General features: G+C 35.1%; 3 protein-coding genes across 3 annotated transcripts; 2 read left to right on the top strand and 1 right to left on the bottom strand.

Annotated features, from left to right (window-relative positions):
* Nucleotides 1-668: 668 nt before the first annotated feature.
* On the top strand, nucleotides 669-4,716 carry LOC112039737 (protein NUCLEAR FUSION DEFECTIVE 4). The gene is made up of 2 exons (XM_024072642.2): nucleotides 669-1,232; nucleotides 3,446-4,716. The coding sequence occupies exons 1-2, from the start codon at nucleotides 777-779 to the stop codon at nucleotides 4,628-4,630; spliced, it is 1,641 nt and encodes a 546-aa protein (XP_023928410.1). The 5' UTR covers nucleotides 669-776; the 3' UTR covers nucleotides 4,631-4,716.
* Nucleotides 4,717-10,116: 5,400 nt separating this feature from the next.
* Nucleotides 10,117-15,148, top strand: LOC112039796 (protein NUCLEAR FUSION DEFECTIVE 4). The gene is made up of 2 exons (XM_024072704.2): nucleotides 10,117-11,066; nucleotides 13,705-15,148. The coding sequence occupies exons 1-2, from the start codon at nucleotides 10,578-10,580 to the stop codon at nucleotides 14,851-14,853; spliced, it is 1,638 nt and encodes a 545-aa protein (XP_023928472.1). The 5' UTR covers nucleotides 10,117-10,577; the 3' UTR covers nucleotides 14,854-15,148.
* A 6,706-nt stretch (nucleotides 15,149-21,854) lies between these two features.
* LOC136063911 (uncharacterized) lies at nucleotides 21,855-23,277 on the bottom strand. The gene is made up of 3 exons (XM_065764940.1): nucleotides 23,060-23,277; nucleotides 22,765-22,948; nucleotides 21,855-22,472 (listed from the first exon to the last, which is right to left on the bottom strand). The coding sequence occupies exons 1-3, from the start codon at nucleotides 23,275-23,277 to the stop codon at nucleotides 21,855-21,857; spliced, it is 1,020 nt and encodes a 339-aa protein (XP_065621012.1).
* Between the last annotated feature and the right edge of the window lie 2,595 nt (nucleotides 23,278-25,872).

Below are 25,872 nucleotides of genomic sequence, written 5' to 3'. Positions count from 1 at the left end.
GTATGTTTTGCCAATCATTATACTTTATTGTAGACTACGTTGTTCGATAAAGTTCATTGAAAGCAATATATGAGCAATATATGGCCGCAATTTTCATTTAAAGAGAGAAGAACTTCATCGTTTAATCTATTAAAGTGATATAACTTGCGTTAACCAACTTAGCATCAATAGAAATCCGTTCACCAAGTTGTGTAATATGCTTGCAACAATAGAAAATTTAAAATATACAAAGAACATGTTAGTAGATGAGCAAGTTGCCGTGTTCCTAAATATACTAGCTCATCATCATGTAAAATATCAAGTCAGAAAACTCCAATTTAGGCAATGCTGAAAAGTCAACAAAATACGGCTACTGTTTATAAACAGTAGCCGTTTGTCCCCCAAACGTGTGCGAAAAAAAAAAAAAAAAAGAAAAGAAAAGAAAAGAAAGACGCTGAATAATTGCTATCCAAAGCCAAACTAAAGAGTTTTGATTGTTGCCGTAATAATGGGCTAATTAGATTTTGATTGTTGCCGTAATAATGGGCTAATTAGAAGAAAAAAAAAATTTTATATATTTATATATAAGACAAATGATATAGGTGTGGAAGAATATTCTTAGAGGACTCCAGCTAATAATTCAACACTATAATAAAAAAATATTTCGCAGGACATAGACATACACACATTGACTGGGTTATCCTTTTAAGCTAACACTACTTTAGGATTATATAACTTGTCTAGATTGTTAAGGCAAGAAAGAAAAAATCTAAGAGCAAAGAGAAAAGAAAAAAAAAATGGCGGAGAGGCTGAGCAACAAATGGGTGGCCACGGTGGCAAGCATATGGATCCAGTGTAGCAGCGGTTCATACACCTTCGGTGTCTACTCCTCAGTTCTTAAATCAAGCCAAGGCTACGACCAATCAACGCTCGAAACCGTGGCTGTTTTCAGAGACATGGGCTCAACCGCTGGGGTACTATCTGGGGTACTATACACCGCCGTAACACGCAATAATTACTCTGGTTTTTGTGGGCCATGGTTGGTCCACCTGGCAGGAGCGATCCAGGGCTTCTTTGGGTATTTCCTTATGTGGGCTGCTGTCGTTGGATTAATCGAACGGCCTAGGTTGCCGGTGATGTGTCTGTTCATGTTGTTGTCCAGTCATTCTATGACTTTCTTTAACACGGCCAACGTTGTCACTGGTGTGCAAAACTTCCCTCAATTTAGTGGGACCATTGTGGGCATCATGAAGGTACATACATCATACATATATCTTTAAACTTTTCTATGATTGCCCATATGAAGTTAATAAATTGAGTAAGCATTTTTCTTTACAAGTTGGTATATCTAACTAATATATATATATATATATGTGTGTGTGTGTGTGTGTGTGTGTGTGTGTGTGTGTGTTGTGATGCAATCATATCGCACCTCAATTGGGTATGTATACTTTTCTTAATTATTATATATAATAATGATTAGAGTTACGCCTTTTGTAGTGGTAATTTGGATTAAGTAACGTGTTTGAACTTTATAAAAGAGTGTAATTAAGTGTATATATGTGTGTTTAATAGTTAGTTTGTTTTTCAAAAAAAAAAAAATAGGAGGAGAATTTTTTTTTTATTACTTAGAATCATTAAGGGATGACTTAAATCTTCATTCAAATCACTATCCAAATTTTCCAATTATTTAGTATTAAGCTTCTTTTTGTTTTTTGAGATATAATTATAATATGCTGCTAACCCCGCAACTCGAACCCTTTCCGCCTTAGACCCTCAAACACTTTGTGCATGGAAAAGTGCTAATTCAGCTACAAGGCCTTTAGCTAGTATTAAGCTAATGAACTTAGAATTATCATTTTGGGAAGAATTTGTGGTATGTTTTTGTGTTAAAACCCCCTTTCCTCTTTATTATGTGTGTATTTTTTTTTTTAACCTTAGAATTATCATAATCAATTTCTGAGATTAACCATCTTTTGAATGTTGTCATGACTAAAGTCTTAAATAAAAGAAGATATTTCCTATATAGAATATATAGATATCTCACAATTTGTGGGATTCTTACACCTATGTACATGTGGCCCATGTATTATGAGCATTCAATACAAGAGATCACTTTTCTTATTTAGAAAGCTCTTCGCTTTAATCGTGATGCTCACCATAAAGTAAATCACAGCTTTACTGGTTATAAAAAAACAAAAACAAAACAAAACTTGTCCACAAACAATATATATGCAATACATCCTAGTGAAGAGTTAAAAAAGTTTTTGACTGAGGGAATGTGCAAAATAACATAGTGAGGAGGGAATATATCATAAGTTAAGATGCGCTAGAAAGAATGTTGGAAACTAGCATCTTGAGTTTTATAGACTCGATTTCAATCTATAGATCTCGAGTCTTAGAGACCCGAGTTCCAACTTGGAGATCTGAAGAAAAAACAGAGGAAGAATGATTTGAAGAGGCACGATCTGAAGAGAAAGCACGATCTGATCTGGAGAACGAAGAGATGATTTGAAGAGGAAGAACAAAGAGACGATTTGAAGAGGCACAACCTGGTCTTCAGATCTGTCGTCGAAGAACAAAGAAGAAGAACGAAGAACGATCTAACACTCCGAAGAACGCGAGGAAGAAGAAGTAAAACTCAAGTCTTAAAAACTCGATTTTCACAAGTCGAGAATTAAAAACTCAATTTTTATCTTGGAACTCGAGTTTTAGACACTCGAGATACACTCAAGATGCTAGTTTTCAACATTGTTTTGAAACGTGTCAACTAACTAAATTTTTTAATATTTAATGTTATTTGGAAATAAAATTCGTTTTTGACTTGTGACCGGCCCATAATTCATAATCATTCCACTCTCTACCCAAAACTGTCTGAAATTTTAGATCATAACCTCCTTATTGATTGAAGCAAAAGTTAAAAATGATTTTTGGCAACAATTTACTATATATATATATATATATATTATTCAAGATAGAAATGGCAACAATTTACTATATATATATATATATATATATATATTATTCAAGATAGAAATTTTACTCTAACTTAATCTAAGTATATATTTATGTGAAGCTCTCTTTTAGAGACTTGAACCCCGACCCTTACCCCTACACCCTACACTTTATAAACACTTATACTTGTAAAGTGATCATCGCACCAAATGCGTGCGGCGGTTTTACTATACTATTAGACTTTATTAATCATACGTATTATGACCAAATTCTTGACAATATCACTATGTTTTTCCTGTTGTAATGATCAAGCTAATTAAGAATTGTATTTTTTATGTGGAAAGTCATGGTCTTCATGAAACTTCTAATTAATTCTAGTTAAATGATTGCTTAAACTAGACATAAAAATTACTTCTTTTACGAATAAAAAAAAAGGGTGGCTTTTTTTGTAATCCTTCTTGCTTGAGCTATGCTATGCTATGCCTGTAGTATTACCTTCTCTCTTTGTCAGGGATGTGCTGGTATTAGTGGAGCAATACTAATTCAAGTATATGACACATTCTACAAGGGCGAGCCAAACACATTCCTTCTAATGCTTGCTCTGTTTCCTACATTCATCTCCCTTGTGCTTATGCTTTTGGTGAAAATTTATAAAACAAACAGAGGCGATGAAAAGTACTTGAATTGTTTCTCTGCAGTTGTTCTGATCATTGCTGGCTATCTCATGATTATAACAGTTTTGGAAAACATCTTCAGTTTACCATTATGGGCACACATTTTCAAGTTTATACTTCTTTTGCTTCTACTTGCATCAACTCTTGGAATTGCAATCCAAGCCCAGAAGGATGATTCGAAGAGACTTCTAGAGATGTTTTCCTTTGAGAGTAATCCTTCAATGGATAACCCCGAGTCAATGGGCTCCTCGTCTAAGACTTTTTTAGCAAAGGATCTAGCATATCATGAACTACCTAGTGGTGAGGCTCAAGTTAATGTTGCTTTAGATCACACAATTCTGTTTGATGAAGAGGGTGGTATGAATCTTTTGCAAGCAATGTGCTCTGTAAACTTCTGGTTGTTGTTTATTGCAATGGTATGTGGAATGGGCTCTACGCAGGCTGTGATGAACAACTTGAGCCAAATCGGACAATCTCTCAATTACAATACCGTGGAGGCGAATAATTTGATCTCCTTATGGAGTATATGTAATTGTCTTGGTCGTGTTGGAGTTGGGTATTTATCGGATTATTTACTACACACAAGAGGCTGGCCTAGGCCGTTGTTCATAGCTATTACTCTAGCAACAATAGTTATTGGCCACCTAGTTATTGCTTCTGGATTTCCTGGAATGTTATATGTGGGTTCAATTCTAATGGGTATTTGTGATGGTTCGCAGTGGTCATTAATGCCTACAATCACTTCGGACATATTTGGTGTTAGGCATATGGGTACTATTTTCAACACTATAGCCATAGCATGTCCTGTTGGATCATATATTTTCTCTGTTAGGGTTATTGGCTATATTTACGATAAGGAAGCAGGTGGTGAAGATCACTCCTGCTTTGGGAGACGTTGCTTTATGTTATCTTTTTTTATCATGGCATCCTTGGCATTCCTAGGATTTCTTTTTGCCATTGCATTGTTCCAACGCACTAAGAGGTTCTATATGCTCAGAAGATTAAAGCATTCTTTAAAATGATGAGAAGTAAATATGTAAACTTTGTCTACAAGGCCATAGCTAAGGCCATACTGTTTCTTGCGTTGAAGTGCCCTTTTTTCGCTCCATTTATATTTGCTTTCAAGTGCGCTACTCTTTTTGTAAGATGGGCCCTCATATCGTAGGTTCCCTGGTATAAGAAGGGACAAGTATCATTAAGAATGGATACATTAAGTTGTTGGAGTACTTAAAAAAACATCACATTAAAAGTAGATACCTTAAAGGGTTGGAATCCTTGAAACATACGGAATGCGCATCTTAAACAGTTGAAATTGAAAAAATAAAAATAAGGATAAATTTTAGTTCCCTGCCTTGAGGTTTAAGCTGATATCAACTAGGTCTAAGATATTTTAAAATCGACTAACTTAGTTCCTAATCCCAACTTGTTCTTTAAACACAGTAAGGTCTATCCCCATCTATTAGTCATTTAGGCCTCTATTCTCTCTCTCCTCTCCCTAATTCTCTCTTCTCTCTTGTTTGTCTTCTCTCATCTCAACTTTTCTCATTTCTCTTCTTAATGGTGTTTAGGGATTAATATGCTAATTTTGACATGTTCTCTCTCTTTTTTTATTTTTTAAATAATATGGGCTGAATTATGAATGAGCATGTGTTTAAAATATATATGATTACCATATGATGAAATAGGATGTAATATATATGTGTGTGTGTGATGAGCATGCATGACCAATCAGATTATAAAATGATTATCTGTGATTCTAATATGAACTGTGAACCTGATATTAGAGATAAACATAACGTGATGAACATGATGCACGTTAAGGTTATCTTTGATAATATATGTTCATTGTTCATTCATATTATGATAGCATGATATATATTGACTGCATGATTTTGCATAAAATGGTATGACCATTAAATTCTAGCAGACTGACTTTCGAGTCAGATTAAAATTAGTGCGTAAAACCTTCCCATTTTGTAACCTAAACTTTGGACTTCAATTTTGAATTCTAAACTATTTAATTATCTATTTTTTAGATTGTAATTATCATGTAATTTTCTAATAATTTTAAGGTTCAATGATATTCTAATTTTTTATGATAGAAATGTAAGAGTTTAAATTCACTTTAAAATATATATATATATATATATCCACAAGATTCTCATCAAACATGTCAAAAAAATACAACATTTAGCATCTCAAAATACTATTTTATATATTTTAACACTCCACTTTATAATATACCCAACATCAAAAGTTTTATTTTTTTACCACTTTATTAAAATATTATTTATTTTAATCCAGTGAGAGAAAGAAAGTAGCGGAGAGAGGCACAGGCACACAGCACAAAAGAGAGTGAGAGAAAGAAAAAGAAAAAATAATAATAAAAAAATCTATCAACTTGCTACAATAGGATGTCAAAGATGACATTCCACAGTAGCAAAGATGTCAAAAATTTTAAGAATAACATGCTTGATGTGAATGATATTTTAAGAGAATAAGAGCTAAAATTAGGATTTAACATTTTTCACGTTTTTTATATAAATGCTCTTATGAAAGTAGTGGGAATTACACGCTACGTGAGTGGAATTGCCATCAGAAAGAGGGGCCAAAATTTGAAATTAACCCCATTCATCCTTCTGCACTTGTTGTTGGAAATTACGTTATGGAAGAAAGAGTGCAATGCAAGCATAACTAAAACTAAGCAATCAGTGGTACAACTATAATACCCAACTGCCCAAGTAACCTATAAGAGCATTCACATCAGTATGTGTATTTTACACATCTATTTTTACACTAAAAACCTACTTTTTCTATTTTACACATCCACTTTTACAAAACACCTACATCAATTCATTTATTTTACAAGTTATTTCAATAAAATATACATTATACTCTATTTTTTTATTATTTCTCACCAACTCCTACCAACTCTCTTAAATACGCGCCTCTCTCTTTCTCACTTCCCATTTTCTGATTTCTCACTCTCTCACTCTCTCCATCTCTCTGTGGCCTTCCTTTCCAGATCACAAACACCACTCCGCTCCGCTCCGGTTATCTCTCTCCCTCTCGGTCATCTCTCTATAGTAAAAAAAAAAAGGGAAAAAGTTTACTCTCGGAAACTTCTCAGAAAACTCTCCTTTTTAAACGATTTTCCAAGTGGATACCGTGCTGCACAATGTTTATAAGAGCATTCACATCAATATGTGTATTTTACACATCTATTTTTACACTAAAAACCTACTTTTTCTATTTTACACATCCACTTTTACAAAACACCTACATCAATTCATTTATTTTACAAGTTATTCCAATAAAATATACATTATACTCTATTTTTTTATTATTTCTCACCAACCAACTCCTACCAACTCTCTTAAATACGCGCCTCTCTCTTTCTCAATACCCATTTTCTGATTTCTCACTCTCTCACTCTCTCCATCTCTCTGGCCTTCCTTTCCAGATCACAAACACCGCTCCGCTCCGGTTATCTCTCTCCCTCTCGGTCATCTCTCTATAGCAATCTATAGCCATCTCGTCTCCCTCTCGGTTATCTCTCCATACCCATCTCGTCTCCCTCTCGATCACCTCTCCATACCCATCTCGTCTCCCTCTCGGTCTATCTCTCCACAGCTCCCATTTTTTCTAACTCCGATCCACAAGCCGGTCTCCCTAGCTCCGATCCACAAGCCGGTCTCCCTAGCTCCGATCACGCTCCGATCTCCCTAACTCCGATCCACAAGCACCGGTCTTCCTAGCTCTGATCACAAGCTCCGATCACAAGCACCGATCCACAGCTGCACCGATCCACAGCTCCGATCTCCCTAGCTCATGTATCTCTGTTTTTTTTTTTTAGCAAGTGTATCTGAGTTGAGTTGTCTGTATGGATGTGTTTGTGTGTGAGTTTGTTTGTGTGCATCTGAGGAAAAGAAGATGAGGAGGAGCTGAGGTTGTTGAGCACAGGGAAGAGAGAGAAAAATTGGTGCGAACGGTATATATTATTTTAATATATACACGAGCTACAGTACCCGTGTAAATATACACGGGTACTGTAGCTCTTGGAAAAATATGGCCGAATTTACAAATTTTTACATCCACTGATGTGGGTGTTTTTTTGCTCAAAATGTGTAAAATTTACACTGTGTATGTATTTTAGAAGACTATACCTGAGCTGATGCGAATGCTCTAACATGTCTTATTAGAATTGTTAAGAAAATGAAGCAGAGGGAGGCTTTTGTTGGGAAAGGAACCCCTCCGATATTGAATCTTTTAATTCTCTCACTTTTAGTTTGTTTATTTTTATTGATTTTTAAATACTATATATGTCTTACATCTAAATAAAAATTGAAGAAAATTTGAGGATTCGATAGAGGATCCTCCCACTTTTGTCTATAAGCAGTAAAATTCTTATAATTTGAATTGATTATTACCAAAAAAAATTCACCTTGTACAATGAAACAACAGCATAAATACGTAGATGTAAAATATATTTGTTTGAATTTTAAAATGTTTATAGATAATGGGAATCCAAGCCCGAGAATCTTAACACGTATATAATGTGTAAGAGTTTACTCTAAACTCTGCAATCTACATCCAATTTGAAATGCTTCTGGACAATGGGGATTCAAGGCTTCAAGCCCGAGAATTATAAAAAGTGTAAAAGCCTTATTTTATTATTATTATTATTATTTTTTATCGGAGCAAAAGATTAGTATTACTCTAAAGTCTGCATCAAATTCAAATATGCACGTGATGCATACATGTGATGCACACTAGATTATAATATTATATTTGATTTTAATATTGTCCCTCTTTCGACTTTCAAGGTGCCCAAAAGCAATAAATTTCCAACGCAGTTGGAGCAAATAAACGTAAAAGACAAACCATTCGTTTGCGTTTGGATAGAGATTATATGTGTGTTTGGATTAAGATAAAAAATGAAAATTATTTTACTATATAACTTATTTTTATTATTATTTATAGCTCTATTATACTTTTTGGCACTATTTATGGATCTCACTATACTATTTCAATTAACTTTTACTTTTATTTACAGTATTTTCAATTTCAGCAAAATAAACGGTATCCTAATACACCCCAAAAATTAAAATTATTTCACTATTTAACATATTTTTACTACTATTCATGAGCTCCATTGTACTTTTTAGCATTATTCATAGGTTCCTCTGTACTATTTCAACTAATTTTTACCTTTATCTATCTTACTTTTATCAATAATTTTTCAGTTTCAGCAAAATTAGTGGTATCCAAACACACATTTCGTATATTGTTTAGGACTACTAGATTAAAATATATAATCCGTACATATCTCAAGATTGATTAGGGTATGTTTGGGATCCGCTTATTTTACTGAAACTGAAATTTTTTTGTTGAAAGTACTATAATTAGCTGAAATAGTACAGTGAGACTTATGAATAGTACCAAAAAATCCAGTGGGGCCCATAAATAATAGCAAAAATAAGTTGAATAGTAAAATAAGTTGGAAAAAATAATATTTGCCAAACACACACTAAGAGTCCCAAATTTGATGAAATCTTCCTCTAATTAGAAAACCTACTTATCATGACTTGCAAGTAGCATTTTGCCATTATAAATATATAGGACCTATATATTCTATGAAGCCTGGCCACCTATGAAATTTCAAACTTCAAATATTATGCTATTATGCTACGAAGCCTAGGCAAGCATACAAATCAGATATTCAAGCCTAAAAATAACGAAAAAGTCTTAAGTGTGTAGTATAACTTGTCCCACATTTTTTTAACAGTTACGATAACTTTTAATTAGAGGTTGTGGTGTTTATGTGTTAGAATCTCATTCATTATCTCTTGCGTGTGTTTAGTTTGATTGTTTGAAGCCAACTTATTTGTTTAAACTTTAAAGTCACTTTTGTCTCATAAAAAATAAAATTAAAGTTACGTTCACAACATTTTCATAACAATTCATAGGTAGCGGTTTGTAATTGACTTGTAACTAGGTCTATTATTGACATAATTTTTTTACTATTTAATAACAACTTATCATTTAGGATTTGTTGTGAAAATGTTGTAGATATAATATTTCAATAAATAAATAAATAAAAGCCAAATACATTATCATGAATTTTTTCATCCTTTCTAAATACAGTTAGCATTCTTTGTCATATGATTCAATATTTCTTACAAGTTAAGTTATGCAGGTCACTGTTCGAATTCAGTTGACAGTTGACACACAAATTTGCTTGTGAATGGGAAATTTCCCAAAGAGGGAATGACAAGCAATATATATGAAACTAATCAACAAATTTAGATATCTAGCTAGGCTCAAGCGTATATTGCTAGAAATAGTTAAATACCAATTGTCTAGATCATAGGTCAACATTGTTGTGAGATAAAATTCAAGCTCACATGTGATTATAAAAAAAAAGTTTCCTTTTTTTTTTTTCTTTTTTTTTTCCTTCTTCACCTGGGTTCACGTCTCCCCTGTTCTTCCTCTTCTTTTTTTTTTTTTTGGGTTCGGGTTTGTGGGTACTCTAAAAAAAAAAAAGTTGCAGTGGTGACAGAAATGGGGCCTACAAATAGTGTAAAAAATATTGAGTGATGGAAAATGAGTGATGTGTCAAACGGGTATTAATTTTAGAGTGATGGATAATGAGTGATGAGTATTGAGTTATGAGTGATGAGTGACGAAAATTGAGTGATAAAAAAAAGTGGCCAAACAGTCTCTTAATTTTACAGCAAATGTTTGAGCATATTTTTATGGTCTGGTGGGCCTAATTGGCTACTTTCTGTAAATAATTTCACAGGAAACTGTGGTGGGTTACTGGGTCGTACCCTCGTACACTGACTCACAGCCACCCATAAAAGCCACTCCTTTATTTTGAAGCGTAAAACAAACGTATTGAGTAAAGGCAAATGCAATAAATAAAGAAAGATAGCAAAGAAAGAATTGCATGAAGAAGGAGATCCCATGGAGGAGAGGCTGAGTCTGATGAGTAGTAGCAAATGGATAGCCACGGTGGCAGGCATATGGATCCAGTGTAGCGTCGGTGCATACACCTTCAGCATCTACTCCTCAGCTCTGAAATCGAGCCAAGGCTACGACCAATCAACGCTCGACACCGTGGCCGTGTTCAAGGATATTGGCAGCAACGCCGGGGTACTGGCTGGGATGCTCTACTCCGCCGTGGCAGTGGGCAATAACCGTAATAGTAACGGTAATAACTCCCACAGGGGTGGGCCATGGGTGGTCCACCTGGCGGGGGCGATCCAGAACTTTGTTGGGTATTTCATGATGTGGGCTTGTGTGGTCGGGTTGGTCCGACGGCCACCGGTGGCGGTGATGTGTTTGTTCATGCTGTTGTCTTCTCATTCGATGACTTTCTTTACGACGGCCAATATGGTGTCCGGTGTGCAGAACTTCCCTCATTCTGGGGGGACCATTGTGGGGATCATGAAGGTACCCTCTGTTCTTTGGTAGTATTCATTAATTCTAGGACCCAGCTTACAAACCTAATTCCACCACACGTGACAAGGCTACGTTTTCAAACTTCAATTGTGAGCGGATTGTTTGTGGTGGACGTTTTTGGTTTTTACATGTGGACCCTTCACTCACAGTGAATCACATTGTGATGTGAAATTGACCGTAAAACTAGATATTATTATTGATTTGATTTTCTTTGAGCAATCCATTATACATGGAGTGGATTCCAGAAGTAATTCTGGGAACATACATGAGTAATTATTAGGGATTATCTTTTTCTTTTCTTTTCTTATATAATATAAAGTTTTTTCTTTTTAACATAATCTAAGTGTATATAGGCGTGAAGTTCGCTTATAGAGTCTTGAATCTTGGCTCTTGTTCCATACTCCTACAAGTACTTGTACTTGTAAAACGACCACCACACATACTTGTAAAGTGACCACAGCATTAAAAGTGCGCGATGATAATTATTAAAAATTATCAAATTATGATAACATGATAATTACTCTTTTCACATTAATTAGTGAAATTCATTATGAACGTAAGAGAGAAAACTATGCTATTATACTCAAAAAATGCTTAATTAATTTTCGGTCACTTTCATATAAGCTTGCTACTTTTTATCCGCTGCTTATAATTTGACTAATCAAAATTGAGACAAAGGCCCGGTACTAGAATTTGTCTTTCATGTTTAGAATTTGAGTCTTTCCAGCCAGTAATTTTTTATTTTAATAAATAAATGAAAACGTATTTATCAATAACGTGTTTATGAGAGTTTCTCTTTCCAGCTTGTGTGTGTATATATATATTAAAGTAAATTAAAATAAATAAATCTTTTGTTGTTTTTTGTGTTACTGCTTTTAAACAACGAGCAGATAAATATAGAGAGAGAGAGAAAAATCAGGCAGTATTATTAAATTATAATTTTCTTTAAAAACTCTTTTTTACAAGTGGGAGAGGATATTGGAATCCATATTTTCTTCATTGAAAAGACTAGAGTACTTTCTCCAAAAAAAATAATAAATAAATAAATAAAATAAAAAAATAAAAAAAATAAAAAAGGAAGAAGAAGAAGAAGAAGAGACTAGAGTATAAATCCGAATCAATCCTGGCTAACCCAATATACTTCTGTTGGGGTCACGGGTCATTTTGTCTTATATGGAGCGACTTTTTATGGTGGCTGGCTTCGGTTTTATTTACCAAATCATAATTTGATCCGTGAAAATCATTTTCTCCAGTAAATTGTAAAACTGAAAATTCTGTAAGCTTTCCTATTCATCACACATAAGTAAGATGTCAAAACTGTGACCTTTCAGTAAAATTGTATGTAATTTTTAGTAACTTTAAAGTATTAATATCTTACTATTCAGTAAAACTAAAAGGTCACCTAAGAATTTCCCTTCGCAATAATCCAAACTAATTAGAGGAACTATAAATTTTTTGCAAAAAGAGTCAAGGTGTTTTAGTGATATGAAATTATTAACGACTTTATGGGCTTATGGTTAATAATTAACCTACTAATTTTCAAGTGTGAAATTTATTTGAATTAGAAATAGTGATTTTAAGTTTATAGATGAGTAAGTCACATTGATTCCCTTCTATTGATTACAAAGAAATTTATATAATGTCATAAGACATGTTATATTTAATTTTGAAGGAATCTAAAATGTAAAAATATGGAAAAATAATAATAATAATTATAATAATAATAACATATAAGAGGTAACAAAAATAATTATACATCTAAATTATAGGCATGCACAGGTGGTAAAGCTTAAAAAACCAGAAGTGGCCCCTCTGTCCATTCCACAGTCCACCAAACATATATTGTTTTTAACAAAACTTATTGTCCTCTCCAAGACTCCAAATGATAGTTTAGTATATCTGTACAACAGTTAGCCAGATATTTGAAAGGTGTGTTTCTCACGAGTTCTTGTGCCAGTTATAGGGTTCCTTTGCATTGTAGTTGAAGCAAAACTTTAGCTGTAATGGGGTTTGATTAAAAAGATTTTTAACGTTTGGAACTGTTTGCAAAATTACAATAATAAAATGTTTTTGAAGTTGATACACATGTTTGGTAGCCTAATGGATAAAAACCTATTAGATATGAGAAATAATAAAGAGGGCATAACAAAAGTGATTTGTATATTCATAGTTGAAACTAGTTATATTTGGATTAGTGGCAAATGTTTATTATTATTTTTTGTTGTTGTTTTTCTTTTTCTCTCTCAAAATGAGTGTTCATTATTAGGTATCATTTTGAAAAATAAGAATGGACTTTAATTTGAATTTACTATTTATGTTAAAAGTTAAGGCAGTGCACTAATATGCCCTTAAGGCTAAAACTGGGAATTCCAATTTTAACTTGAATTTGGAATTACCCAAAGGGTGAAAATATTGTTAAAAAGTTTTGAAGTTAAAACTTTATATTTTAGTTTAATCTTGCAAGAAATATATGCATGACTCCAAACTTTTTATGTTTCCTATATGACCTTAAATTTGTTAACATTTTTTCTTGTTATTATAATTTGGCTCCCCAATCTTAAAATTCTAGCTCTGCCCTGCTCTTGCATGAGGTATTTTGCACTGCCATTCTGACTTCTTTTCTTGCCAGGGCTTTCTTGGTATTAGTGGAGCAATAGTGATCCAAGTGTATGACACATTCTGGGAGGGCAAGCCAAGCATTTTCCTCCTGACGCTTGCTCTGTTGCCTACGTTCGTCACTCTTGTTCTTATGTTTTTTGTGAGAATCCATAAATCTAACACTGCTAATGATCAGAAACACTTGAATGGTTTCACTATAGTTGCTTTGATCATTGCTGGTTATCTCATGATTCTAATCATTTTGGAAAACATCTTTAGTTTACCATTGGGGGCACGCATTTTCAACTTTGTACTTCTTTTGCTTCTACTTGCATCACCTCTTGGAATAGCAATCAAAGCCCAAAAGGACAACAAGAAATTTCTAGAAACATTGTCCCTTGAGAATGATCCTTCAATGGAGAATCCTCTAGCATATGATGAATTGCCTGGTGGAGAGGGTCAAGTTGATGCTGATTTAGATGACAAAATTCTGTCTGATGAAGAGGGCACGAATCTTTGGCAATCAATGTGCACTATAAACTTCTGGTTATTGTTTGTTGCTATGGTCTGTGGAATGGGCTCTGGGGTGGCTGTGGTAAATAACTTGAGCCAAATTGGTCAATCTCTCAATTACACTACTATGGAGACGAAAAATTTGGTCTCTTTATGGAGCATATGGAATTTTCTTGGTCGTATTGGAGCTGGCTATTTATCAGATTATTTGCTTCACACAAGAGGTTGGGCAAGGCCATTGTTGATGGCTATTACTCTGGCAACAATGGGTGTTGGCCACCTTGTTGTTGCTTCTGGTTTACCTGGAACTCTATATGTAGGTTCAATCCTAGTAGGCATTTGTTATGGTTCACAATGGTCACTAATGCCAACTATTTCTTCAGAACTATTTGGTGTTAGGCACGTGGGTACTATTTTCAACACTATTGGCATAGCAAGTCCTGTGGGATCTTATATCTTCTCTGTAAGAGTAATTGGGTACATTTATGACGAGGAAGCGAAGGGTGAAGATGACTCATGCTATGGTACCCATTGCTTTAGGTTGTCTTTTATGATCATGGCATCCGTAGCATTTTTGGGGTCTCTTGTTGCTCTTACATTGCTCTTTCGTACAAAAAGGTTCTATCAGCTTGTCGTGCTCAAAAGAATTAAGCTTTCTTTAAGCTGAAGAGAAGTCAATGTGAAAATTTTCATTTACAGGGAAAGATTAGGTGAGGGGATTTTTTTTTTTTTTTTTTTGGTCTTCATTAGAATACATTATAGGTTGTAATATGGTTAACACTAACAGGTTTTTTCCTTGTTTTTATTTTTATTTTTTGTTTAAACTTATTGCTAAATGCTATATATCTCTTTTCAACAGAACAAATGAGCAATGAAATAGGAAGAAAATAAATAATTTATTTGTATTCTTCGTTAAATATCACATTAAATATTTTCTAAGTTAGTAAAATCCTCTGTAAATAATGGCTTGTGCGTGGTTCGGTCAGCTCTTTCTTTTTTTTTTTCTCTAAATTTATCACTGAACCAATATAAATTGGTTTTCTCATAATTAGAACCGATGCATACTACTTAAGATCGGTTTTCTGACCTATAACAGTGCTGTTTTTTGCAATCAATTTAATAGATTTGGTCGGTTTGAAATATTAAAAAAAATGTTTGTTTTCTTTTTAAAAAGAAATTGGGCTTTCAAGCCCAATACACAACATATTCAAGATTTCATTCAAAACGTTCACTTGATACAAACTATTCACACAAACCGGTTCACACATCAAGAAAATGTCCACTTAGATTTTTCACAAATACCTATTCATATTTAACACATCAACCTGTTCACACATAAAATTAAAAAAAAATTAAAAAAAAAAAAACTGTCCAGGTGCAATTTCTGCCCTCCCACCAATAAAAAAATAAAAATAAAAAACTTGTCCAATAAAATCTATCCAAATTTCATCATAAAAAATATGTCCAAATTTCATCATAAACTTATCCAACCTGTTCACACATAAAAATCTTTCTAAATTTCATAATTTCATTCACCATGTAAGAAAGTTTTGAAATTGTCTCACCCATGACCCACGAAGTGGTTACTGTGTGCCCAAGAAGATTAAGAAAAAAAAGCTTACTAAAGATTAAAATGGTTATTGTGTACCCACAAAGCAACTTATTGAAGATTAAAATAAAAATGCTGAAAGTGATTACCTGTCTGTGAAGGATGGAAGAGTGAGAGAACTCTCTCAGTCTCAATCTCCCTCACAATCAAAATGCTGAAAAAAAAATGTTAGTAGACTTTTCGTTTTCAGAGAGAGAGAGAGAGAGAGTTTTTTTTTTTTTTTTTTTGGTCTTCATTAGAATACATTATAGGTTGTAATATGGTTAACACTAACAGGTTTTTTCCTTGTTTTTATTTTTATTTTTTGTTTAAACTTATTGCTAAATGCTATATATCTCTTTTCAACAGAACAAATGAGCAATGAAATAGGAAGAAAATAAATAATTTATTTGTATTCTTCGTTAAATATCACATTAAATATTTTCTAAGTTAGTAAAATCCTCTGTAAATAATGGCTTGTGCGTGGTTCGGTCAGCTCTTTCTTTTTTTTTTTCTCTAAATTTATCACTGAACCAATATAAATTGGTTTTCTCATAATTAGAACCGATGCATACTACTTAAGATCGGTTTTCTGACCTATAACAGTGCTGTTTTTTGCAATCAATTTAATAGATTTGGTCGGTTTGAAATATTAAAAAAAATGTTTGTTTTCTTTTTAAAAAGAAATTGGGCTTTCAAGCCCAATACACAACATATTCAAGATTTCATTCAAAACGTTCACTTGATACAAACTATTCACACAAACCGGTTCACACATCAAGAAAATGTCCACTTAGATTTTTCACAAATACCTATTCATATTTAACACATCAACCTGTTCACACATAAAATTAAAAAAAAATTAAAAAAAAAAAAACTGTCCAGGTGCAATTTCTGCCCTCCCACCAATAAAAAAATAAAAATAAAAAACTTGTCCAATAAAATCTATCCAAATTTCATCATAAAAAATATGTCCAAATTTCATCATAAACTTATCCAACCTGTTCACACATAAAAATCTTTCTAAATTTCATAATTTCATTCACCATGTAAGAAAGTTTTGAAATTGTCTCACCCATGACCCACGAAGTGGTTACTGTGTGCCCAAGAAGATTAAGAAAAAAAAGCTTACTAAAGATTAAAATGGTTATTGTGTACCCACAAAGCAACTTATTGAAGATTAAAATAAAAATGCTGAAAGTGATTACCTGTCTGTGAAGGATGGAAGAGTGAGAGAACTCTCTCAGTCTCAATCTCCCTCACAATCAAAATGCTGAAAAAAAAATGTTAGTAGACTTTTCGTTTTCAGAGAGAGAGAGAGAGAGAGTATGTGTGTATGTGTGTGTGAGTGAGTTACCGGAGATAGGCAGTAGCTGGTGGTGAATGGCGAGCCCGCCAAGCTACAAGAGGCGAGAGCAAGAGATAGAGCAACTAAGGTCTAAGAGAGTTGAGCGACTGTGAGAGACATAAGCTATTTATACTAGGGTAGAAATAAGAAAACCTAGCTCAAAACGATGCCATTTTGATTTTGATTTTTTTAATTACTAAGTGAAACGAATCGTTTTGTCAAAAAAAAAAATTAAAAAAAAACTAGTTCAAACGACACCGTATTAAGGTTTATTACTTAATATAGGTTTGTTTGTTTAGACCCCTTAAAAACATATTCGTTTAACCTAATGAATTAGCCAAGTATTTACTTAGGTTAATTATGAGATCTAGATTAAACACATGAAAACATATTACTTAGTGTGGAAAAGTAAAGAAGACAATAATATAATGACTCAAGAAAACCAATGAAACCAACCGTTTTAAGGTAAAAGCCTAAGGACGAATTAACCTAACTATCCTCAAGATAAACAAATCCACTATGATAGAATGAAAGATTACAATAGATTTAAACCTTAAATCTAAAGCTACCTCATGTAGAACTTACTAACACGACCACATGCAGTTCAGACTCCACAGACTCTTCTATCCTGAATTTATTGAATACAAACTCCCACACTTGTGATTTTGAGATCCCACTCAAAGGTTTAGCAACACAAACTCTCCAATTTGTGACTCCAAGAACACCCTTGAAGGTTTAAATCATTAGCTATGTATGATCTTGATACAACAATTTTAGATCTACCAGTTCTAATAGTATAAAAATGATTTTCAGTAGTGACTTTGAACGGAGAAGGCATAGCACCTTTTAAATCTCACAAGAGTACCTCCAAAGTTATAACAAAACGTGTCTTAGGGTTTCTTTTAAATACTATGTGAAATAAATCTGAAACCCTAATCACTTCATGGGCTTAATAGGCTAATGGGCTTTAATTAAATTCTGTAGAACCTGTCTTTAGATCGGTTGAAACTAGTATGTTTCAAATTCTTGAACCTATAGTTTCTTTTTTCTTGTATTCTAACTTGCAGCACCTTGAGCATTGTCTAATAAACCCTATAGACTCTAAGATCTATTTTTATACAAGTTTGTGCTCACAGTTTGCCAATTGTTCTAAACTTTTAGAACCTAACAATGTGTGTGTGTGTGTGTGTAACCCATGTATCAGTCGGTTCGGTAAAAATATCGGTTTCGAATTTACAAATCCGATGGTAGCACCGCATCGGTGTCGGAGAAGGATTCTCCATCCGATTGCCGAGGTCGGCTCAGTCAGTCGGTGCCAGAGTCGGGTCAGTTGGGTCAACACTGGTTGGTTAGGTCAGCTCTAGTCAATTTCTAACAATCCTAGTAAATATGATCTATATTTTATTCTCCTAACCAAATAGAATCTTTAGTTTAAAATTTTCTTTGATGCCTTTCTTTTCTTGGAAAATGTGAATTCTAACCGGTCAACCATTATCACATTCATCATTTTCTTGGTCAAGCTCCTCATTTGCCAAATGATTTCATAATTGGTATCAAAATTCCACCATGTTGCTATGTTGCTTATGTTGTAGTTGTATTGTCTTCATGGTTACTAGTCAACCTTCATCACATTCATCATAACTAGTAAGGATTATGTTGATGAGGCTTGAATGCCTTCGTTAAGGAAAAATCAAACGTATTTCACTATATTGGAAATGAGCAAAAGTAAATAAATAAATATTTTTTTAACTGAATATTGTGCAATTTCAAAAAAAAAAAATCATAATAAATTTATTTTTTTAAAAGCTAACAAGTTACAATTAAAAAAAAAATCAATTTTAATTGATGCAATTTATTTTCATTTTTGAGATACAAACGCACATACACAAGAGAAAAAGAATGAAGTTCTAACATAAAGATATACTACAAACACTGCTCAAAAGTCATTATAACTTTTTAAAGAAGACGAAACAAATTATACTTCAAGCAATACAGTCTCTCACTTTAAAACTCCTTGTGAACTTGATCTCAAATGTCAAGAACTTAATGAATAATTTTAAAGATACACACAATTATACACCTAATTTTATAACTTGTTAACTCCTATAACAATGTGTTTTTTTTTTTTTTTGACACTTTTGGCCCATATGTACCTATTATTTTTCGTTAACTCACAATAATAAGAGTCAAAAAATTATAAAACCAGGTGTAAGAATAATTATTCCGTATAGTAAGAGCTGGCATGTAGTAGAATCATTGCCCAACTGTCAAGACCATAGAATGCCAACTCAAAAGTCATTACATACTATAATACCCGGTTCCAAAAAAATAAATAAATAAAAAGGAGATTTATTTTAAGGGGTAATTTAGTAATTTTCCATATTGAAGTTAGCAATATTTACCCCCTAATTGTATCATGTAAACCTAGCCACCCTAAGGATTTTGCTTTTTTACGACTAAAGATTTTCTAAGAGGAGTTACCCCCCCCCCCCCCCAACCCCCTCCTCATCTTTTCTCCTATCTAAGAAGCCAACCAGTATATGTCTAGTTAAGCAAAATTTCACCACTAAAAGCACATCACTTTTATTCCATGATTCTTATTGAGGGCAATATAACTAGATGTGTGTTGGCCACTATGGGCAGTACTAACTTGTCATTAAGGTTCCTTATTGATAGATAAAAGATGAAGTCAATACCAATTACTTGAAGGTTTTCAAGGACTTAGTCTTTTCACGTGTAAAGCATCTTTGCTTTGTTGTCTTTGTGGTGTTGGATGGCAATGAGATTTGAGGTCCAAGGATCTAAGTGACAAACATGTTTGGAGTAAATTCTTTATTTAGTTTGCTAAAAGGTTTACATTGGATTGGTCTTGGGAAACTGCAAGAATTTTTTGAATAGGCTTTGGATTGAGGTAAGTAATCTTATCCTAATTTGTTTTATTTTGTGTATTTATTTCTATTGTATTACTGATTTCAAGTAAAGAATTATTCCAAATATATCTAATTACTGAATATATGATATATTTTATTTAATTGTTTTTAGCTATACTGATTCAAAGTAAAGAATAAAGAATTTTCACAAATATATATGAGCATTGAATATAAGATTTATTTTATTTAATTGTTTTTTTAGCTATATTGATTTAAAGTAAAGAATATAGAAATATTGCAAATATATTTGAATATTGAATATATGATTATATATATATATATATATATGTATTTGATAAGATATATTTTTGTTAGAAACTATGATTTCATATATATAATTATGGACAATCTGACTATGAATTGATTTTGATACCCAAACCAATGAGGGTTCTTCATTGATACTCTGATATCCAAACCAATGGGGTTTTTCATTGGTACTCTGATACCCAACCAATGAGGGTTATTCATTGTTACTCTGATGCCCAGTCACGGGGATATAGTGTGACCATAGTCATAAGATTGTTAAGAATATGAAGTATGTTTAAACATTTAAACTATTTTGAGTACTTAAAACTACATATGTGATTTTGAAAATGTTTGAGTATTTGAACTATTTTGGGTTGTTGATACCCCATTTTGCAACCCGCATTTAACCTCACATGGAGGGCAAAATGGTACTTTCACTTTAAAAATATGCATCTTGATTCTAGCCATTAGATCATTGGACTGATTTCACCAAAATGATCTTGATATTGTAACGATCAAATCGACTAGTCATAAGCCCTAATCGGACCATTAGATTGAAAGTTATCATCAAATCAAGTTTTAATGGCTAAGATGTACTATCACAAATTGAGTTCGACTATATGTGATTATGAACAATTGATTTCAATTGGTTATAGGTGTAATCAATTTGAGATCAATGATGTGTCATAATTTAATTGGTTAGGACTACATTTTATGGTGAGGTTGCATACACCTAATTAATTAGATAGTTAAACATTAATTATTCAATAAGTAATTTGTGTAATTATCTTTTAATTTGAGTAAATTGGGAACCAATTAATTCTGAAATGGGAGTGATTGGAGCCATTTAATATTAATTGGGAGCTAATTTGGAACCTATTAATGTTAATTGTGCTGAAACCATTTTCTAACAAATGACCTCTGCTCACTATTTCATCAATATCTCTCAGAATATTTTGAATCTGTGAATGAGGTTAATTTTTCCAGAAACTAGACATCCGGGGCTTCAATTTGAGCACAAGAACGAGACAATTCCGATCAGAATTGGGTCAGATATGATTTTTCGAAGTTAGCTCTACAAGCTGTTACAGCAGCTACGGGAAAACCGAATTTTGGCTTGCTCCCCACTCCCACCAATCTCTCCATTTAATGCACCAGATTTTCCCCAAGCTAAAATGAGGTCTAGGTTCATAATCCTTGTCAACTCTGTTATGACTGGGTTTAATCTTTAAAGGAATAGGTAGTTGTTTGGTCGTATTCGAGATGACCGGTCTCCCAAATAAGAAAATAGAGAGGGAATTTGGATAATAATTCTCTGCCCTTTTATTCATTGTCTTTCACGTTAAATACAAGTCCTAGGAATTCAAATGACAAATAGATAACCATAGATAATCCTATGACTATCCAAATACTAACAGATAATCCTAAAGGGACTCAACTTCTTAGAAACTCAAATACCAAACCAATTCAAATATAACTTTATCTAAATAACCATAATTCAGATATGAATGCAGCAGCAACTCCATAGTCATCCAAATACGAATTCAAATGCAATTCTATCCATCCACGGCAAGAGCTAACAGTGCACCCTTTTCTTCAGACATAACATTCCCTTCCCCTTGCAGACGAATCTTGTCCTCAAGATTCAACTGAGAGAATCTTTGCTGTAATTCCTTGTATGGTTCCCAAGTAGCGTCATCTTCGCTAACACCAGTCCAGTGAACTAAGGCCTCTTGTAAGACTTGTCGACCACGGCGAGTCCAACGAAAATCAACAATCCGATCTGGCTCCAAAGTGATCAAACCCTCATCATCCACATTGGGTAAGTCACTGATTGCACGATCCGCTTGGCCAAGCTGTTTCTTCAACTGAGACACATGAACAACTGGGTGCAAACGCGAATGAGATGGCAAGTCGAGACGATAAGCCACCTTTCCTACTCGTTCCAACACTTTGTAGGGACCATAGAAGCGTGGAGAAAGCTTCATATTGCCTCTGGTTCGAATAGATAGTTGCCGAAATGGCTGAAGCCGAAGGAAGACGAAATCACCTGGTTCAAATATCACCTCACGACGGTGACGATCAGCATTAATCTTCATTCTATTCTGGGCTGTCTGCAAATTCTCCTTCAAAAGCCGCAACAAGTCATCTCTCTCGCATAAAGTAGTCTCAACCTGGGCAACCGATGTGGAGCCAACTTCATAACTGTGTACCGTGGGGGTGGCCGGCCATAAACTACTTCGAATGGCGTCATTTTGATGGCAGATTGATGAGAGGTGTTGTACCAATATTCAGCCCAAGGAAGCCAGCGACTCCACTGTTTCTGCCGAAAACTCGTAAAGCAGCGTAAATACGTCTCCAAACAACGGTTAAGGACTTCGGTTTGTCCATCCGTTTGAGGGTGATACGAAGAGCTCATTCGTAGGTCAGACCCTTGAAGGCGAAAGTACTCGGCCCAAAACTGACTGGTAAATATGGATCGCGGTCTGAGACAATGGAACGCGGCATGCCGTGAAGTCGTGCGATTTCTTTGACAAATAATTCGGCAATGGTTTTGGCAGAATACGGATGCTTGACAGCAACAAGTGGCCATATTTGGAAAGGCGATCTACGACCACCATGATCACTGAAACGCAAGAAGTCGGTAGTCCTTCAATGAAATCCATTGAAATGTCTTCCCATACACGCTCTGGAAGTGGCAGTGGTTGTAGCAAACCCGCTGGAGTCATGGAGTTAGATTTATTTCGTTGACATATATCACATCGTTGAACAAAATTCTGCACATCCTTCTTCATCCCCAACCAAAAGAGAATTGGCAGCAAGGCGTTTGAAGGTGCGGAGTATCCCCGAGTGGCCACCTACGGGTGTGTCATGGAACTCCCGAATAATAGTTTCTTTGTACTGTGAACTAGAGGGAAGCACCAAACGACCCTTGTGCCAAAGCAGCTCATCCTTGATCTTGTAATCCTTGTAGCCCATGTCTCCTTGAACAAGTGCCTTCTTAATGAATTCTAAGGTGGGATGAGTTCTAGCCTCGATGCGAACCACTTCCAACCAGGTCGGTGTTGGACAAGAAATGGCAGACACTTCTCCTTGCAGCCGTGAGGGGCATCAGCTGCCTTGTTTTCTCTGCCGGGCGGTATTCAATTTCATAGTGAAACCCCATGAGCTTAACCATCCACCGTTGTTGGTCCATGGTGGTGATTCGTTGCTCTAATATGTATTTGAGGCTGCGATGATCGGTTCGGATCCGAAACTTCCTTCCCAGCAAATAATTACGCCATTTGTTGACAGCATGGACAATGGCCATTAACTCTTTCTCATAAGTGGATCGTCCCAGTGCCCACTTAGAGAATGCTTGACTGTAGAAAGCCACAGGTTGTGACTCTTGCATAAGAACTGCCCCCATTCCGCGGCCAGAAGCATCAGCTTCGACGATGAACAACTTGGAGAAATCAGGTAGTGCCAAAACTGGTGGCTGTAACATGGCTTGCTTCAATTCTTGAAAGGCCTCCTCAGCATCCTTGGTCCAAACAAACGCGTCTTTTTGAAGAAGACGAGTTAATGGTGCTGCAATGGAACCATAATGCCGAATAAATTTCCGATAATACCCGGTCAAGCCAAGAATCCACGTAATGCAGTGACCGTGGTTGGTGTAGGCCAAGTTTGCATACATTTAATCTTTGGATCTGCTGAGACGCCCAAGTGGCTGATTATATGGCCTAAGTACTCTACTTGTTGCTGCCCAATTAAACACTTAGAACGATTCACATATAACTGATTAGTCAGTAGAGTGTGGAATACTATCTTGAGATGTTCCATATGTTCAGCCCATGTTTTACTAAAGATCAAAATGTCATCAAAAAATACTAGGACATACCTTCGCAGTGCAAAGCGGAAAATATCGTTCATCAATGATTGAAATGTGGAAGGTGCATTGGTGAGTCCAAATGGCATTGCCAAAAATTCATAATGACCATCATGAGTGCGGAAAGCCGTCTTGTGCACATCTCCAGGTTGTACTCGGATTTGGTGGTACCCGGATTTTAAATCCAATTTGGTGAAGTAAGAAGCTCCATGCAATTCGTCTAGCAACTCATCAATGACGGGAATTGGGTAACGATCTTTAATGGTGACTTGATTCAAAGCACGGTAGTCCACACAAAACCTCCATGAACCATCTTTCTTCTTCACCAACAGCACCGGGGAAAAAAGGGCTGGTACTTGGTTGAATGATTCCAGTTGCAAGCATTTCTTTCACTGCCCTTTCGATCTCATTTTTTTGAATGTGGGGATATCGGTAGGGACGCACATTGACAGGTTTGGCGCCGGGTTCCAAGTTGATTCGATGGTCGTGGCTCCGAGGCGGTGGTAAGGTGGTAGGAACTTGGAAAATTTGTTGATACTCCATCAACAAGTCTCTAACTCTTGGGTTTGCTCTCCAACAATTGCATTAAGGGGCAATGAATCTGTGACTTTCACCATCTGCATCATAAACATTGTCAACCCATTAGCCATTGATTTTTGTAGTGAGTGCACCGTACCATGGAGAATGGTTTTGATAGCATCCCCACGAATAACATGCTCCTTGCCATCCATAGTGAATTCCATAGTGAGATTTTTCCAATCATGAATGACTCTTCCTAAGCTTTGCAGCCATTGTACTCCAAAACCACATCAGACCCTTGTAATTCCAAGGGGTACATACTAGTGTGAAACTTATAGCCTTGAATTTCCATGGGAACAGATTTGTAAATCTCGTCACACTGTAACGGTCTCCATTGGCCACCATGACTTGGAATGCTGGAGCTGCAGCTTTGTCACATCCCATCTTCTTTGCAAACTTCACATTGACGAAGTTATGAGTGCTCCCACTATCAATGAGAACATGTAACCGTCGCCCACGAACAGTGCCAACAACTCGCATTGTTTGCGGAGTCGATATGCCGGATAAAGCATGTAAAGAGATTTCAGGGGCCACACGTTCTTCTTCTTTGTCATCCGAAATTAACTCACAGCCATCCTCAGATTCTTCCACCACTTCAATCAAGAACGCTTGCTGCAGCTTGCATTTGTGGCCTGGCGCAAATTTTTCATCGCAATTGAAACATAGTCCCTTCTCTCGCCTAGCTTGCATCTCTGCCCATGTTAGCCTTTTGAATCCTGTTCCTGGAGTAGGCTTAGGGGTTGTGATTGGAGTTGTGGTTGGCCTTGGGGAAGGCATTGGCAATAAACCCAGTTTTTGTACCCCGCGCCGTTGTCTTTGTAATTTCTCCTCATGTAACTTGGCGAGACTTGCGGCATGTAATAAGCTTGTGGGCCTAAACAGCTTCACCTCCGATCGAATTTCCTCCTTTAGTCCACCGATATATACGCTCCACCAAGGCTTTCTCGGCAATCTTGCACTCGGGTTGCAAATCGTTCAAACTGTGGTTTGTGTAAATTANTGTAACTTGGCGAGGCTTACGGCATGCAATAAGCTCGTGGGTCTAAACAGCTTCACCTCCGATCAAATTTCCTCCTCTAGACCACCAATATAGCTCCCAACCAAGGCCTTCTCCTGCCAATCTTGCA

This window comes from Quercus suber, unplaced genomic scaffold (assembly GCF_002906115.3).
Source record: "Quercus suber isolate HL8 unplaced genomic scaffold, Cork oak 2.0 scaffold_594, whole genome shotgun sequence".
NCBI classification, from domain to species: Eukaryota; Viridiplantae; Streptophyta; class Magnoliopsida; order Fagales; family Fagaceae; genus Quercus; species Quercus suber.
This window is presented reverse-complemented; position numbering and strand designations above follow the sequence as displayed.